The sequence below is a fragment of the Branchiostoma belcheri genome, unplaced genomic scaffold (genome assembly GCF_001625305.1).
Source record: "Branchiostoma belcheri isolate BF01 breed outbred unplaced genomic scaffold, Haploidv18h27 scaffold11, whole genome shotgun sequence".
NCBI classification, from domain to species: Eukaryota; Metazoa; Chordata; class Leptocardii; order Amphioxiformes; family Branchiostomatidae; genus Branchiostoma; species Branchiostoma belcheri.
The window spans coordinates 4,713,575-4,729,150 of NW_017802491.1; the positions used below are offsets into that span (position 1 = coordinate 4,713,575).

A 15,576-nucleotide genomic window follows, 5' to 3' on the forward strand; every position below is an offset into this window, starting at 1 on the left:
TGGTGAAGTTTGAGCACCATTTTTGAAGCAAATGTTTGCATAAGTGTTTAAGACTTTTACATAAGTTACAAAAGTCAGATAGCCTCATACACTACTTGAGTCCTTTGATAACTCAAAGAACCAAAAATTACTGGTCAAATTGTTGCCATTGCTGCACTTTTAAAGGAAACATGAAAAGACTATATGCCTGGTGCTGACAGTCAGCCATCTGGGACACGTGTTGTGGGATGTGTATTGCAAAGGATGATGGGATAGTATCATTTCCCCCCTGGATTGTAACAAAAGGATGGTACAGTGTTTTCACCAGTAGAGACAGTGAACTTGCCCCGAAACCGAAAGTTGTCATGATGGTGAATGTGTAGCTGGGCTCCTGTCTTGGCAATCATAGCTGAACGATCAGTCTGTGCATTTTTTTTCCAAGTATCCTTTGCCATACTCTCAAGTTTAAGAACCTTCAGATTGTTATGTCTTTCTTGCTTGTCATGTATCAAATCAGGTTGCAAGCAACCTAAACAAAGGTCCACCGATGTAACACAAAAAAAAAACAGTTTTGTTTTCAAAGAAACAGGACATATCAAACAAAGGTGCAGTACTACATGTGAAGCTAGGCTTGCAATAATAGAGAAATAAGTCTTCCATGTATTTGGAGATTAAGGTAGCCCTGGGCAAGGAAATGGAGAATACACAGTATTGTTATTATGATAATATGGAGCAAGGAGAAATTACCTTGTATTTATTTAGGTAACATCTTCTTGCCACTGTCTGCTTTAGCTTATCAAAAAGCATTTGTTAAATGCTGTCAATATTTTGTACAAAGTCATGATTATTTATTTGATCCACGTAATTTACAAATTTGCTGTAAGTATCTTATTTTAAGTTGAATTTGAAATGGACAATCCTTTTTTTTTAAGTTTTCTGCAATTTGATTAATTGTTGCAAGCAGCCCTTACAGTAAAGACAGCATGGCACAGTGCAGGAGTATGAAAGCTTGGTTCCTGGTCAACTTGAATGCAGTGCCTTGCACTAAAAAGTTGGGTGCATTTTGCACATAATTCCCACCAACGAAAACAGGGCATTTCAAGTAAAACTCAATGCTTGCGTGTAGAAACGCCAGAACCTCGACCAATGTCATTGTATCAGACATTTTAAAGTCTATTGTCCCAATGTAATATTGTGATGCTCATTGTTATCTGTTCATAATTAAGGTGTTGATTCCAAAGGGTATTAGTTGTGGATATATGTAAATAAGATTTTATACCTGATGGAGAACAAATGTGGAAGATCGCTATTTTTATACAATCAAACTTCATGCCACAATGACATTTCATTGTACAGTAATTTTAGATTTCTGTGTTTTATAGAGCATGGTTTTAAATCACCTCTTTCAGTTCTGTACTTAATGTGTGGTAAAATGTTCTCTGTTTTCATGCTTTGTCCTACATTTGTTTTTTCCATGCTTTGTCATACATATGTCGTCAAAACTTTGCAACAATGCATGTTGTAAAATGAAAATGTTCAAGTATTTGTCTTCAACGTAAAGTGTCACATGAGCGCAGTCATGGTATCAAACAGGTTTGAAATGATCTCTCAACCTTGTATGTGTATTTTCAACCACAAAATGAGACGTCGACTGTGATATGCTATGTTGTTTAGTCATAGGGCTTACAAAGAGTAATTTATTGAAAATCTGCAAGCAAGTGGGATATCTCAGCTTTTATTTTTTGCATCTAAGGTACCTTTTTTATTGCACAATGTACAAAACAGGCATTTGCTTTCAGAGAACTTCTTGCCATTTTTGCCCTTTCTAGGCTTCTTCAGAACTCCCACTTTCTGTCAAAAATATCCCACTTATATTTTGTACAAAGTAGAATCAAAGAAGCGTTGTAATCAATCTTATTGGAGGTTGAAGCCATATTCGAGCTTGAAAATGTGACATTATGTCAAACAGTTGTGGAAAGTACACAGAAATTGTACTGTAAATCAAATTTGATTATTCCAGTATTCATTTAGAGGCACTTCAAAACAAATTGATTTTGTATGTAGAAAAAATTTTACTGTCTGTTGATGCATCATCTCATGATCAGGTTTGGTGCTTGTATATATTAAGCAACGACCTTGGTGTACCAGCCAATCACGTCGCTGCCTACGGTCAAGACTCAACGTGATTGGCTAGCAACTTCCTCCAAGAACAGGAGAGGGAGTATCTGATTGGTTGATGGCAGTGGGCAGGACAGAGATCGCAGTCCGGTACGCCAATGCCGTTGCATGCTACATACAAGCGACTGGCCTATCATGAGAGGATGTCATTGATGATAAACACAGTCTTTTTGTCTGCGTATTTCTCAGCAATACAGGAACATAGATTACATGTTGCCATGTTTCCCACAGTTCTTGTGCCTTTATGTCATACCAATGGGCGCAGTAGGTAGTTAGGACTTTCTCATACAGTTCTTCTGTCATATCTTCCAGACGCAAAATGTTACACAATAAATCTTGGTTCCATGTCGCAGAAAATGTGTATTGCCGTGTCTTGTTTTGTGTAAGGATATATTTAAAAGTTCCGAAAAGGCATAGTGAGGCAGTGGAGTACTAGTATCGTCTGCGGAATGGTTCAATGAGGACACATAGCGGCTCTCGAAATGAAAGCACACAAAAAGCATAAATGTGACCCTGGTGCCAGGGGAAACGGTTTAATACATTATCTACTTTCCAACACAAAACACACAAGTTTGCTACCAGCCCTCTGATCTTCTTCGGAATAACCGAGGACACGGATGTTCACAATACGTCGATTTCCCAAAGTGTGACGTGTTGCCGGGTCAAAGGTGGCTGGGAGTTTGTAGCTAACCTCTCATGATTATTACAGATGACCAACGAGAGCGCAGTGTCATTAGCGCTTACAAAACGCTCCTGGAATCCTCGTCTTAAATAATCCCTGACCCAGAAGTGGCGTATGCTGAGCATCCGTTATAATGACCAGCGGACTGGTGGAAAATTCCATGCAGTCTCCAATCCATTTTCTTTTCGTCGGAACAAAGGTGAATCTTTTGTTTATTTGTCTATTTTATTGGGATCTCCCTTAATTGTTACATAAACGGCACACAATTCTTCCTGTATTTGGCAGGGGCGATTGTAAATCACTGTGGCTAGTGCAAGACTGGAATAGTTAATCAACCACTTTCAGATTGTACTTGGACCATCGCACACGGGCATGCCCCTCCTTTTTTTTCGAAAGGACCGGGTGTGGTTCTCCCCAAATACGGGACCTTCATAACGTCTTATCCGAGGGACGTCCCTAACCAAAACAAGGTACTCGTTTCCAACTGAGTAAATAGAGTTGTGTCTTTCCGAAGGGCACAACATCGGGCATGTTGGTAGATTTGAATTCATGACATACAAGGTCTCCACGTATCTGTCTGGACTGAAATCACTTTATTTCCAGATCACCATACAGTGTTTTCAAGTCTCAAATATCGTTTGGTTCACAACAGATGTATATCACAAGCAAGTCATGTATATACAATAATATAAATTTCGTTACAATTCATCACAAAAACATGCACATATTAACATTTACACGTTTGATAAACACGTGTTTATTCTCGTAATTTGTCGACTGAGGTGATCTGCCAGTGACAGACACTCATCTAGTCTATTCAACACTCGATGCAGTAATTGTCTTCTCTGCATGGAGGCGCTCCTTCACTAACGCTAGGCAGTTTTGTTTACTCCCAGGCAAGTTCTTGTTTGCCATTAGGTTACATATCTAACATCACAATTACTATAAAATACATACATCGTTACAAGAGTATTTCGTGTTTGTTACATATCGTAGACGATAACAAATTTGTCACAAAATAATCACTCTCTCTTCAAAGTTTGTTTCCTCATCATACGATTTTCTTCATGCTGAATATCATGTTTTATCACATCTAACATGTAGAAAAAATCGGATGGAGTGATTGTTTTTCTGATGTTTTCTATAGAAAAAAAAGGAAAATGTATGGGAAACGGAACGCTGAACGTGACTTTGTGATCTGTATACTATTAGTGTCGATATAGCTAAGGATAGTATCTTTGTGAACTGTAGGTCCTGCCACAAACGGCTAATTAAATTTTAACCCGTAATGAATCCTTCAAATACTTTTGTGTAAATCAAGGTGGTAAACTTTGACATTATTTCTTTGGCAAAAAAAAAACACAACTTCAAGCGTTTTCAAAGTATATATCACTTGTTAAGTTTGTTTTTATCACGGGTTGGGTTTTATCGATATTGCAATGTTATTTATTTGTTTTGGATTCGCATTCACGCGGTTGCGTCAATATTTACGCCTTGCAACGTTGGGAAAAGGGGTTTAGTTTTGTACACGTTGCCTTCGTCGTAGATTTTGGAGCCAAAAGTAATACATGTATCCCCATCACATCAGACTCATAAGTAAATATTCAACAGTTTTGGAGAAAGAAAAACGTCACCCTTCCAGTTACATCTACAGGATGCCAGTAACGTAACCACCGTTGTTTTGGAGATCAAGAGAAATGTATAGTTACTTCCACCCCATGCTTGGCAGCATGGCAGCAACCCTCAGGACCTATATAACCTCTTCCAATAACTCATTCAACCTTTCTTCTTTTTCCAGTTCCAGGAGAGTTTCTATTTATCCTGAATTAACTGAAAAGTTGCTTTCTTTATCTTTCGTCCTGTCGAATGTCTGGAGTCTGGGAACGTCACCAAGGCATCTGATAGGTTTAATCGATAAATAAATCATGTCATTGTGCACGATAAAAGCGCCCTGACTCTTTATCTGTGTATATATATATAACCGTATATGTAGTTGTGTCCGGAACATGTAATGTTTCATCTTTCTTTCGCATACATGCCCTACCAGATCTCGTAGATAAATCACCAATGACATTGCCACAATGTCTGATTATCGTGCCCTGAACGTCAGGACGGCACAGCTCAATAAAAGCTGATGCCCGTTGTTCATTGCTGCCAGTCCTTTACGTGTACTTCAGGCTTGGGAGCCAGTCACATACAACGTACGCTCGTCGTACAAAATAATGCATTCGTAGGGCAGTCCTGCATGTGTCCTGCAAAATTCAGCCGTCTTGTTACGGAAAAGACTCTTAACACCCTTGTCTGCGGTTGATTCTGTCACAGCCAGCTCGAAATCCTCCGACATCAAAGTCGTACGACAACCTACGATGAACGTGACCGCGCCGTGAATGTACAGTCCCTGTATTGATCCCGATGTACGATCTAAACAATCGGGTTCCGTCCGTGTAGTCGCTCGGTCTCTGCCAGCTCCTTCTGCCGGGCGGCCTCCAGCCGAACTCGCTCGGCCTGCGCCTCGTAAAAGTCCGTGCCTTGCCGCCGGGCCTCCTTCCGCCTGAGGATGGGGATCCAGACGATGCCGAGCAGACAGAACACGAAGCCGAGACACAGCAGCACCGGTCCCACGGTCCCCGTGTCGTCCCCTTGCAGCTGCCCCGAGTAGTGCAGCGCCGTGATGACGATGCCGGCTATGAGGAGCAGGCCGCCCAGGATGAGCGTCACGATGGCGCGGCAGAGCGGGATCTCGGCGCACGGGTCCCGGCAGCCCGACTGCTGGTTAGGTGGAGGCCGGTTGGCCAGCTTGGCGAAGCCGCGCAGACCGCCGCCACCGCCGCCGCCTCCCCCGTTACCTGTTCCGGCCCAGGTGCCGTGCATGTCGCCTTCTCCTGAAGCCAGGGTTCACCTGCACAGAAAAAAGAAACACGAGAAATTGGAGATTCCAGTATTGGAGAGTCCATAATAAAATCTTTGGCTCCCTAATACCCCGATTTCCCGTGCCTGACACTTTCACTTCCTGTCATTCTAATTCAATGCAACATTGCCTTAAGCTTAAGACTCCTCGACAAGGGTTAGACATCCAGGTTGAGATATGCAAAAAAAAAGCTGTACCTGAAAACTTTTTTAGATAAATACCTGATGAACTACAGGGTCATTTAGTCACTAACGAAAAAAAAAACTTTAAACGTCTGACTGCAGTTTTAAAAACCAATCTAGTTGCTCGAGCAGCATGACAGTTTTCTTGTGTGTCTTTTGACTCATTGTTATAAAACATTTGGTACAGTCAATGACTTATTTTAACCTTTAGCAACTAAACCTACAGGTTCTAGAATTACATACAATCCGCCACTTTTCTCACGTATAATGTTACAAAGCTTACATAAGTGACTACAGTTTTAAAAGCTTTGTTTCCATGGAAGATGGTGATGCTGAAAGATGCATCCATGGTGCTCTCAGGGGGAACAAGTGCAGAAAAGATCTGTTTACTTGGCACAGGTCTTAGCATAATCATTTACATTACGACATATATTTATACTAGTATATTCTGACTAAATGTTTTTTTGTCCCCTTTGAACATTTATGCTGTATCATCCCGCAAAACAGCATTCCATGCCTTCTTCCCAGGACATCATACAGGGATTGCTACTTCAGATTCTTCCAATCAATTTGCCACACAAGAAATGAATACGCTTGGCCATTACTCATGATTGCGGCTTGGGAATAGGGGAATCTGGTGCTCGAGCCAAATCGTCCCATTTAATCTTCACTACAGCCGAGTTATTATGTGGGCTGGGAGATAGCGGGCCATGTCCCTACATCCCCAAGAGAAATCTTCCTGTCAAGGCAAATGCAATCTTCTGGATAGTAAACTTTGTTAAGACACTCGATGGCACAGCTCTGACATGGACGATATAGCTATAGATGTGGACATCTTGTCTCTCCAAAGTCCCCGTCACACATTCAGAGGCTTTTCCCGAACACCAGCCGACCAAGTTTGGCTAAAGTTCGGTAGGAGTCTGACCCAATTTAAATCACGCCTGCCCTTCGCTACGAATTCAGATTGAATTTGAGTCAAATTTGACTGCCAACCACGCCTCGAACTGCTCCCGAACACCAACCAACTACCAGCCGACCGCGACTGAACCTCCCGTCTACACTCGAATGTTTTAAACATTTTGATCGCCCGTCTCTCATTCTACTCAAACACATTCGTATCTTTGATGACCAGCCCCTCCAACCTTGTCCACCGACTTGCTACATAATGTAACCCAACACCACAGGGTATCTATCTGCTACAGCACCAGACAGCCGTCTGGTCCAGGTCATTGACCTTTTTTTTTAAAAGATTATGAAACAGGGCAAAATGATAAGCTTTCTCTCTGTGAATGTAAACTGGCAAGATCCTCCACCTTGTCCCAGTTGTTGCCATGAATTATGGATGCAGCCGACCGCGGAGTGGATGGATGGGTGACCCCAGCCGGCGGTAGGGCAGCTCTCCCGGGGCGCAGGTCAGAAGTAAAACCGCCCCGGGCAATCTCACCGGCCGGTGAAAAATGACGCCGCCGTTCCAACAGGTACGCTCCAGGCAGTGGCCGCACATGTAGGCAGTTTGTCATAGCACCACGAACAATGACTTCCCTTCAAACGGAAAGGCTTTTATCGTGTCCAAAGGCCTGTCTAGTTCTATGCCTGAATGGGTTAGGGTTAGGATCAGGCACGGTTCTTGATCGCGTATCCAAGACCGTAGATTTTGCCCCCAGCCATGGCTCTGGATACGCGTGGACTATCCATGCAAAACCCTTCCCAAGCATGGTTCTGAACAAGGCAGGATTCCAGATACAACTTTGTCAGAGGCCTGAACAATATTGCAATCTCTCTGATGATGCCTTTGACCATCTATTCCTTTACGATGCTTTACTTTATGTCCCATAATATTGAAACGATTTAAGAGTAACCAATCTTTTATTCCATCAGTTAGAACTAGAATTCTTCGATATGTTTAGATCTTGTATGATATTTCACGTTACTTTCTTATGCTTTTCTTGTTTGTTTTGTCCTGCTGTCCTTTTGTGTCGTCGTTTCTTCTTGTGACGGCACGAACATGGGCCATGGGCTTGAATGTGGCTCTCCGCGTTTTTTCATTAAATATTGCAGTAAAATGACTTCCCTTAGCTTTTGGGCCGTTGAGTCAGCTATAATTTGACAGTTTGAAGGACTGGTATGCTTGTTACAGATGGACAAATACAGGGAAGGTGGTATCAACACTGCCGTGCGGCACGGATCACTGGTCGGTGGTAATCACCAGTGGTGCCTCCAAGTCGATCGGCCATGGGTTTATAGACTATAGCGGGGTTTCGAATGCCTTCGATTGCTTTTACACACGGTTGGGTCACACAGTTGAGTTAAAGGCCTCCTAGTATCATATGTTAGCTTGTAAACACTGCAAACAAACGTTGGCTGGTAAATTAAGGTAGGTAAGATACAGTCAGTGGGGATGAGCCAGGGCAAAGGTAATGTCATAGAGCAATGTTAAATTTAATTTATTTATCTTTCATTGCTATGTATTTGGTATTTTGTAAATATGGACAAATGAATAATAAATAAATAAATGATATGTGATAATGTTAGGAAAGAACAAATAAAGTACAATAAAGTTCAGTATGTTATATATATATATCTACTGTAAGTTACAAAATGATACAATTTTGCTGAGAACCCAGAGCCACGTACACGTTGGATTTCGTCATCACTAAGTTGTTAAGCTTAAGAGTTGCCTAGGGATATCCTAGCCCATCAGTACTTATACAACGCCTCTATTTTCCAAATCCTTTTCTAAAGGTCGTGGCCTCTTTCGATTTCCCCAGGAGCTTATGTAAGAGATTATGTACTTTGTGAGACGTGTTCAAATTCAACCCCAAGATTAGGTGCCTGTGTGTAAGATATCAGACGATAAGTGCCGACTCGTGCATGGGAGTAAATCTGCCCTACACGAGTAGGATTACCTTTGTTGAGTTGATACTGTTGAGTCTTAGCTTATTCACGGCATATCTTGAAGGAGTTATCTGGTATCCGCTCACAGAAAAAAAAAGTAAACTACAGGCTGTGCATGCAAGATTTTGTTGCAAACACGGAAACACAGTTACTAGTAATGCAATACTGTCTTATTGACAACTAATTCGGAACAAACATGCCTGTATCGTGAGGTGTTATAAGGCAATAAAAGAAATGCTGATTGCAGCCAGAGGCTGTTTCAACAGCTTTGATCTGCAGAACACAGTACATCATCATCAAAGGCGATAGGGTGATGAAGTGACGTTTATGTAAAGCAGAATCGTCACAAAACAAAACGCCTCTAGTGGTAAGGTGATAAAGCATCTGAATCAAATTCTCATTGGGTTTACATAAAGCAGAATTGTACGATCATGAAAGCTGTCTGCCTGCGGGCGGTTGTTCCATCTAGCTGATAGGAAACCCAGGTGGCGAGTGAGAATCTCTCTCTCCCAGGAGGCCCCGTTACACCTGAGTTAACGCTAACGGCGCTAGGAAAAAATGTACTGTTTCCGGTATCACGAATGATTCTAGCAATTCAAACTCGTGGAGCCAAGCCTTTTTTTCTGTTGACGTCTGTTAAGTCCTTTAAATATTCAATCTGATATCTGAACTTCATACCCTTTGAAACTTTCAGTTCAAGGATTATCAGAAGCAAATTTTCTGTAAATCTGGTGAAATATTAGTCCCTTCCCTCAAGCAAATGAACGACTCCCAGAGGCATCTCTGATCCTGAGGCAATTCAGTTTTTCATTGTTAAACTGTATTTGGTGGATCGCTTCAGCCAAGATCTAAGAAAGAAAAGAAGAAAGGAAAATCCCTACCTACCGACTAAAGTTTTTTTCAGGACTGAAACCGAAAACACAACGTCTTTCCGTAGGTCTAACGGCGCTTTACAGGATGCCGTAAATCCGCCACGTTCGACGTTCTTACCGACACGCGCCATTAGGATCATCGAGCATCAGCGTGATTTGCCGCGACACCGCGCCGGGAGGTGAGGAAAGCCCGACAGCACGCGCGCGAGAGGCCGTGTACGGTGAAATCTGTGGCGAGCTGAGCTGCCGTAAATCTTAGGTGGGCGTGCGATACTGTCAGTAAACCTCGCTGCAGGAATTCAAGGTCGCTCGTCCCTCGATAGCGTTATGCAACATAAAACATATCTACAATCTTCCTTCGAATTAGAGATTAAGGTTACAGTTACACTATGAAGTGTCATGTATTTTGAAATACGTACGGAGGGAAAGAGAGAGAGAGAGAGAATGAAAAGAAATGTATAAATACGGTTAATATTTGTGTGATATATAGTAGCATCTAGCCTGAATCTACATGTACTAGTATGCTGCGTAAAACCACCAGAATTCTTTTGAGGCAAAGTTGTTTTTTCCATCCCTTGCTAGCGCACAGATCCCCAGCTGAACAGCTGAACGCCACTCTTGCTTATGGCTGTGCAAAGTTGCCACATCTCTGCCAATTCGCGGGCTAGTTTTATCTCCTGTAAGTGTTTTCTTCTACAACACCGTCATTACGAGTATCATCTGGGCCTGTCTATCAGAATAGATGTCTCAATGACTCGCTTCGAAAAAGCCGATCTTTGCCAATTTGCCGGCTATTTCTGTCTCCCATACGTGGCGATTGCTTCTTTAACAACAAAGGGATCGTTAACTGGACCTGTCTATCCGAATAGATGACTAAATCACTCGGTCGGAAAAATTAATAGACTCCTTTCTAAAGCCCCTGTTACACATGCAGGACCTTACCCCGAACACCAGCCGACCTACTCCGAACCATGGTTTGGAGGCGTTCGGCTGGTGTTCGGGAGGCCACATTCGTGACTGTGTGACAGGGGGCATAACTGGACACCTCCAATACAATGAATGTTTGTGGTGATTGTTTCTTTAACAATAAAGGTATCGTTATCCAGACCTGTCGATGCGATCAGAAGCCTTTCCCCAGCTCTACTGCTAAGCCAGATTTAATTATATGGATGACATCAAGTGTATGAGAACCCCGAAACTGATGCGAGCGTGCAAATAAAAAAATTACCTTTTTATGAAATCTACGTGGTCTTGAAGGTAAAATAAATGACTAAACTCACAGAGTATGGTATGGTGAATAATAGACTTTTCAATTTCATTTCTTCACAATTTTGAATTGATTTTGGCATGTACGACATTGTCGTTTTCCAATGTTTTTATTTTGCAATTTACGGCATATATTTGCTCATTTTGCACTGTACGATTGATAGTAGAGATAAGGACGTTTTGAGGAAACGGACGAAAATTCATGCTCGCCTGGATTTCATCCATATAATCAAATCAACATGGCCTTATATCGACCGTGTGTGTAAGTGCATCTCCATGAGCGGAGCCGGACCCATGGCGGACCATGTGAGGGCTGTCAGCTCGTATCAGGTCTCATCGTACTCTAGCGATGAACCACGCGATAAGTACGGATGAACTTGATGAGGCGATCTTTAAAAATCCTTTGACCAAAGCCGACAAATAGATTGAGCTGTCCTGAATGATGGTCCTGTATTTTGCACCCAAGGATAACCACCGATCGGATAATAATCCTTTCACCATTTAAAAGATCACCCAAAAACTACGTTTCTAATGTATATATATATAACCCGCTCATTATACAGAACATGGGACTATTCATTATCCACTGCCATCAAAGAGGAAGTCAAACCTCATAATAGCAAGCGTGCTGTGGTAGAAGTATAAGTTGAACAGACAGTAGCTGTATGTTACTTATTGCTTTACGTTACTTTCTTTGGTAACCATTATCATTGATATCACAGCTATTTTTTTTCATCAAGGCATTACCAGGACTTGATTAGTAAATCCCTACCTTAATCCTCAGGTTCTCCTGTGCCTACATCCACATTGGGCAGCATGTTGCCATCTACTTTCAACAAATAAATCACGCCCATGTATTTAAGCTTGCTGCGAGAGTAAAGGTCCCAGTACTGGTCTAAACAGGTCACGTATTACTAGCGAGGCATGGGTTATAATAGGTTTAAGGCAGAAACCAGTTGCCGTCAGGCAGGCTAGGTTCAGCGGAGGGGTCAGATGGAAAAATCCGGCGTGCACGGACCTCATTTACAAATTGAAGCAGTGCGAGGTGCGTCGGTAGGATGGCAATGAATGATAAAACATAGAGAGGTGATGATGATGTTGAAATAGAACAAAAGTTGTGGCAAAGACAGTTGTTGTATCTAGAACCGTGTTTTATCCAGAAGCATGCTCAGGCACGGTTTGGGATGAAAATTGATCCACGAGTATCCAAAACCGTTCCCGGAGCAAATCTACGTTTTGGATACGAAGAGACTATCTAGAACCGTACCTGGTACCATAACTCATTTACGCATAGAACTAGATACAGTGCTGGATACGATTAGCACGTTCCTGTGTTCTGATTGCTTCTAGCATAGTTCGATAATCAGTTGCGAGGTTTTCTCACCAATAGAATGATCGATTCCTACTATTCATGTTGAAGACCACACAAATACAGGGAAGGTGCCATCGTTTCCTCTTCCCTCATACTTGAGCATTACCGTATAACGATTTTTCTGCGACCTCCGCCTAAACCACACACATAAAGACTACATCTGCAGCAAAATTCGATACGTGCCCTGGCAACGGAATGGTACTGGATGAACCGGTATTAACCAGTTACTACCAGTTACATTCGCTTTTTGATGTAATAACGACCGGATTTTTTTAAAGAACGAAGTCAGAGCTTAAGTCGATATTGACTGCGGGAAAATGGGTTGATCAGATGTAAATTCGCTGTCTCTTATCATGACAATGACTCTATCGGCTAGAAGGTATCCAATACAGTTACAGTGTGACAATTTGAAAATATACGACATGCACTTGACGTTTTATCATATACAACAGAGCATGCGGGCAGCCTAACTGTAGTAAATAGCGAGGAGGTGTTATATATCCTGCTTAAGTAAAATGCAGATACATATATGCGCGTCTGTCAGTCAACTAACGGCTGTGTATTCAGATGCACGGGCGCGTGTCATTGCATTTTAATTATTCAACGAGTTATTATTAATGTAGCCACAAATCGGAGTATGATCTACTCTTATCGTGAGTGTGAAAACGTTTAGGGATTAAAGAAGAGTCTTCTGAATTCAAAAGAAATTGTTTCAAATGTATTCTTATCTTTGAAGAACTCTGGAGAAATAGTTAATACAAGTTGCATCACATTTCCATTATGCTTATCTCAAGCGAAACTTGCAAAAGCTTTATCAAATGCAGATACCAAAAACAAAACGAAAGTTCTTTTGAAATTAGATACAACCATAGCCACTGCTAGCCTAACCACATTAGCAAACGATATATGACGTTTCAGACATCTGAAGAGACTATAATGATATAAAATGCCTAATGCGATTTATGTTCTCACATATTCTCATTTAATCAACCCCTACCTACGCGCTTGATATCAAAGTTGTTGCTGGGTCTGACTGGTAACGAGACATGACAGATTGTTGCACGTGGTTAAACAGGCGACGTCTTTGTATCAGAATAATACCGTAATTCAATCCATGCCTTCGGGGTGCACCAACAAGATTTCATTCCCCATAAAAGGCCAAATTCATTGAGTGTAAGATAACATTGCTATCAATGGGGCCCATTATGTCTAAAAGATGCCAGTATCATGCTGCGTATATGTAGCAACTATGAAAACACTTGGCTCTCAACAATACTTCTAAAAGACCAGCTACTTGTCGTTTGTCATTGTTCCTTAACATGGGTATCAAATGGGGCCCATTATGTCTAAAAGATGCCGGTATCATGCTGCATATATATGGCAGCTATGAAAACATTTGGCTCTCAATAATACGTCTAGTAACTACTTCTCATTTGTCACTGTTCCTTATGTGGGTTTTAGGCCTTTAACCATCGCGCTAACAGTAGCACCAGGTGGCTGAGTTTGTTCTAGCATCCAGGCAGGTCATTTATCGACCCGGGCAAACTGCGTAACCTGGCACTAATGGCACTCATTATACAGTGTGCCTCCCCTGCCGAGAGATACATGTACACGCGATATGAAGCTATATAACGTGCTTCACAAGATGTTAGTAATTTTTCATCCCGTACTTTAGGAGTATATCAGCTCTGCCTGTATATCATTGCTTTCATAGAACCGAGAATGATATATTGCACACTTATGGCCTTATTATAAAATATGTCTCCATGCTACGAAATACGTATATATACACTCGATATGAAGTTACCTGACGTGGTTTCAACAATGTTAGTAATTTTTCATCCCATGCTTTAGGAGTGTATCAGATCTGCTTGTAGAAGACTATACCATCTCTTGTGTAGACCCGAGAATGATATATTTCACACTTATGGCCTTATTATATAATATATCTCCCTGCTAAGAAATACGTACTCGTACACTCGATATGAAGTTATATAACGTGACCACCACTATGATACGTATTTTTCATCCCATAAATTGAGAGCATACCGGCTATGTACTTAAAAGGTTATGCCATCGTTTTCATAGAGCTGCAAGTGATGTATTTCACACTTATACCCTAAAATATACACTTCTGATGATACGGATAAGGCAGGAATGCTTTCTGAACTATGACGTATCTTTCGTAATTGTAACTTTATTTCACACCTTTTTTTTTTCTTTTTTTTCTTTTTTTATCTCAGAGCAGAGTCCGGTAGAGGCTACTCTGCTCTGAGATGATAGTTACTTTACTGGTAACTATCATCTCAGAGCAGAGCAAATGATATCATCTCATAACAGAGCCCGGTAAAGGCTACTCTGCTCTGAGATGATAGTTACTACTGGTAACTTATCATCTCAGAGCAGAGCAGATGATATCATATCTCAGAGAAAGTAGAAATCGGCGAAATAGAGAGATAACATGCCCGGTGAGTTAGTCCGCATAGAGTACATACTGCCACTGCCAAGGGCTATGGACAATTCTACTCTGTACATCTGCTTCCCGGTAGAGGCTAACTAGTTACTACTTTGTGTTTTATATGCCCCCATCTTGGGCAGTGATGTGGGGCAATCAAAAATTACTATAATTTGCTCTAGCAAATGTCGGCCTTTCTATCATTAATTAAAGACCTGCCATTCACTAAAGGATTCAACTCTTCATCGCAGAACATTCTTGTCACAACTTGTAAAAAGTCTAAATATTAAATTTGTTTTATGGCCTTTTATACATAAAACTTTTTGTATGATGCAAACGCGTACAAATCGTCTCGTAAATGCCTCTCAAAAATACAACTATATTATTTCTCAGCTTTAAACTACAATAAAATCACCTTTATTCTACTTAAATGCCTACAAAATATACTGAAAGGTCGACGACATAAATTATGTTAATAAGCTGCAGTACCGGTTACGACCGCATGGGCTTGTCCCTGGATAGTATACAAAATGCCAATTCCAAACCTCTTTGCCTTAACAGTTAATTCCTCTCGATACTTTTAGAGGCTTTTAATAATAATAGTAGGAAACACATGTTGTAATGGAGGTAGTTTAGAAGGACAGGTAGTTTCCAAGAAATGCGCGGTAGGGGGCGGACATCAGGTAGGCATAACCGTGAGACCTGCTTTAGCCTTAGGTTAATAAGGTGACCGGGCCGGGGTTACAGGCAAAACCAATAACATTCAATTACACCCTATTTCCATTAG

At 41.4% G+C, this 15,576-nt stretch overlaps 1 protein-coding gene across 4 annotated transcripts in view; it reads right to left on the minus strand.

Moving 5' to 3' along the window:
- Positions 1-5,242: 5,242 nt before the first annotated feature.
- The window catches only part of LOC109484504, a 28,474-nt gene continuing 18,140 nt past the window's right edge, over positions 5,243-15,576 (minus strand). For 3 of the 4 annotated variants that reach the window (XM_019787796.1, XM_019787816.1, XM_019787805.1), the window contains exon 2: positions 5,243-5,738. In XM_019787796.1, coding sequence (XP_019643355.1) covers positions 5,261-5,710 — 450 coding nt within the window. In that variant the 5' untranslated portion in view covers positions 5,711-5,738 and the 3' untranslated portion in view covers positions 5,243-5,260. Of the gene's footprint in view, positions 5,739-11,734; positions 11,753-15,576 lie in introns of those variants that run through there. The other variant, XM_019787825.1, reaches the window with a different exon arrangement.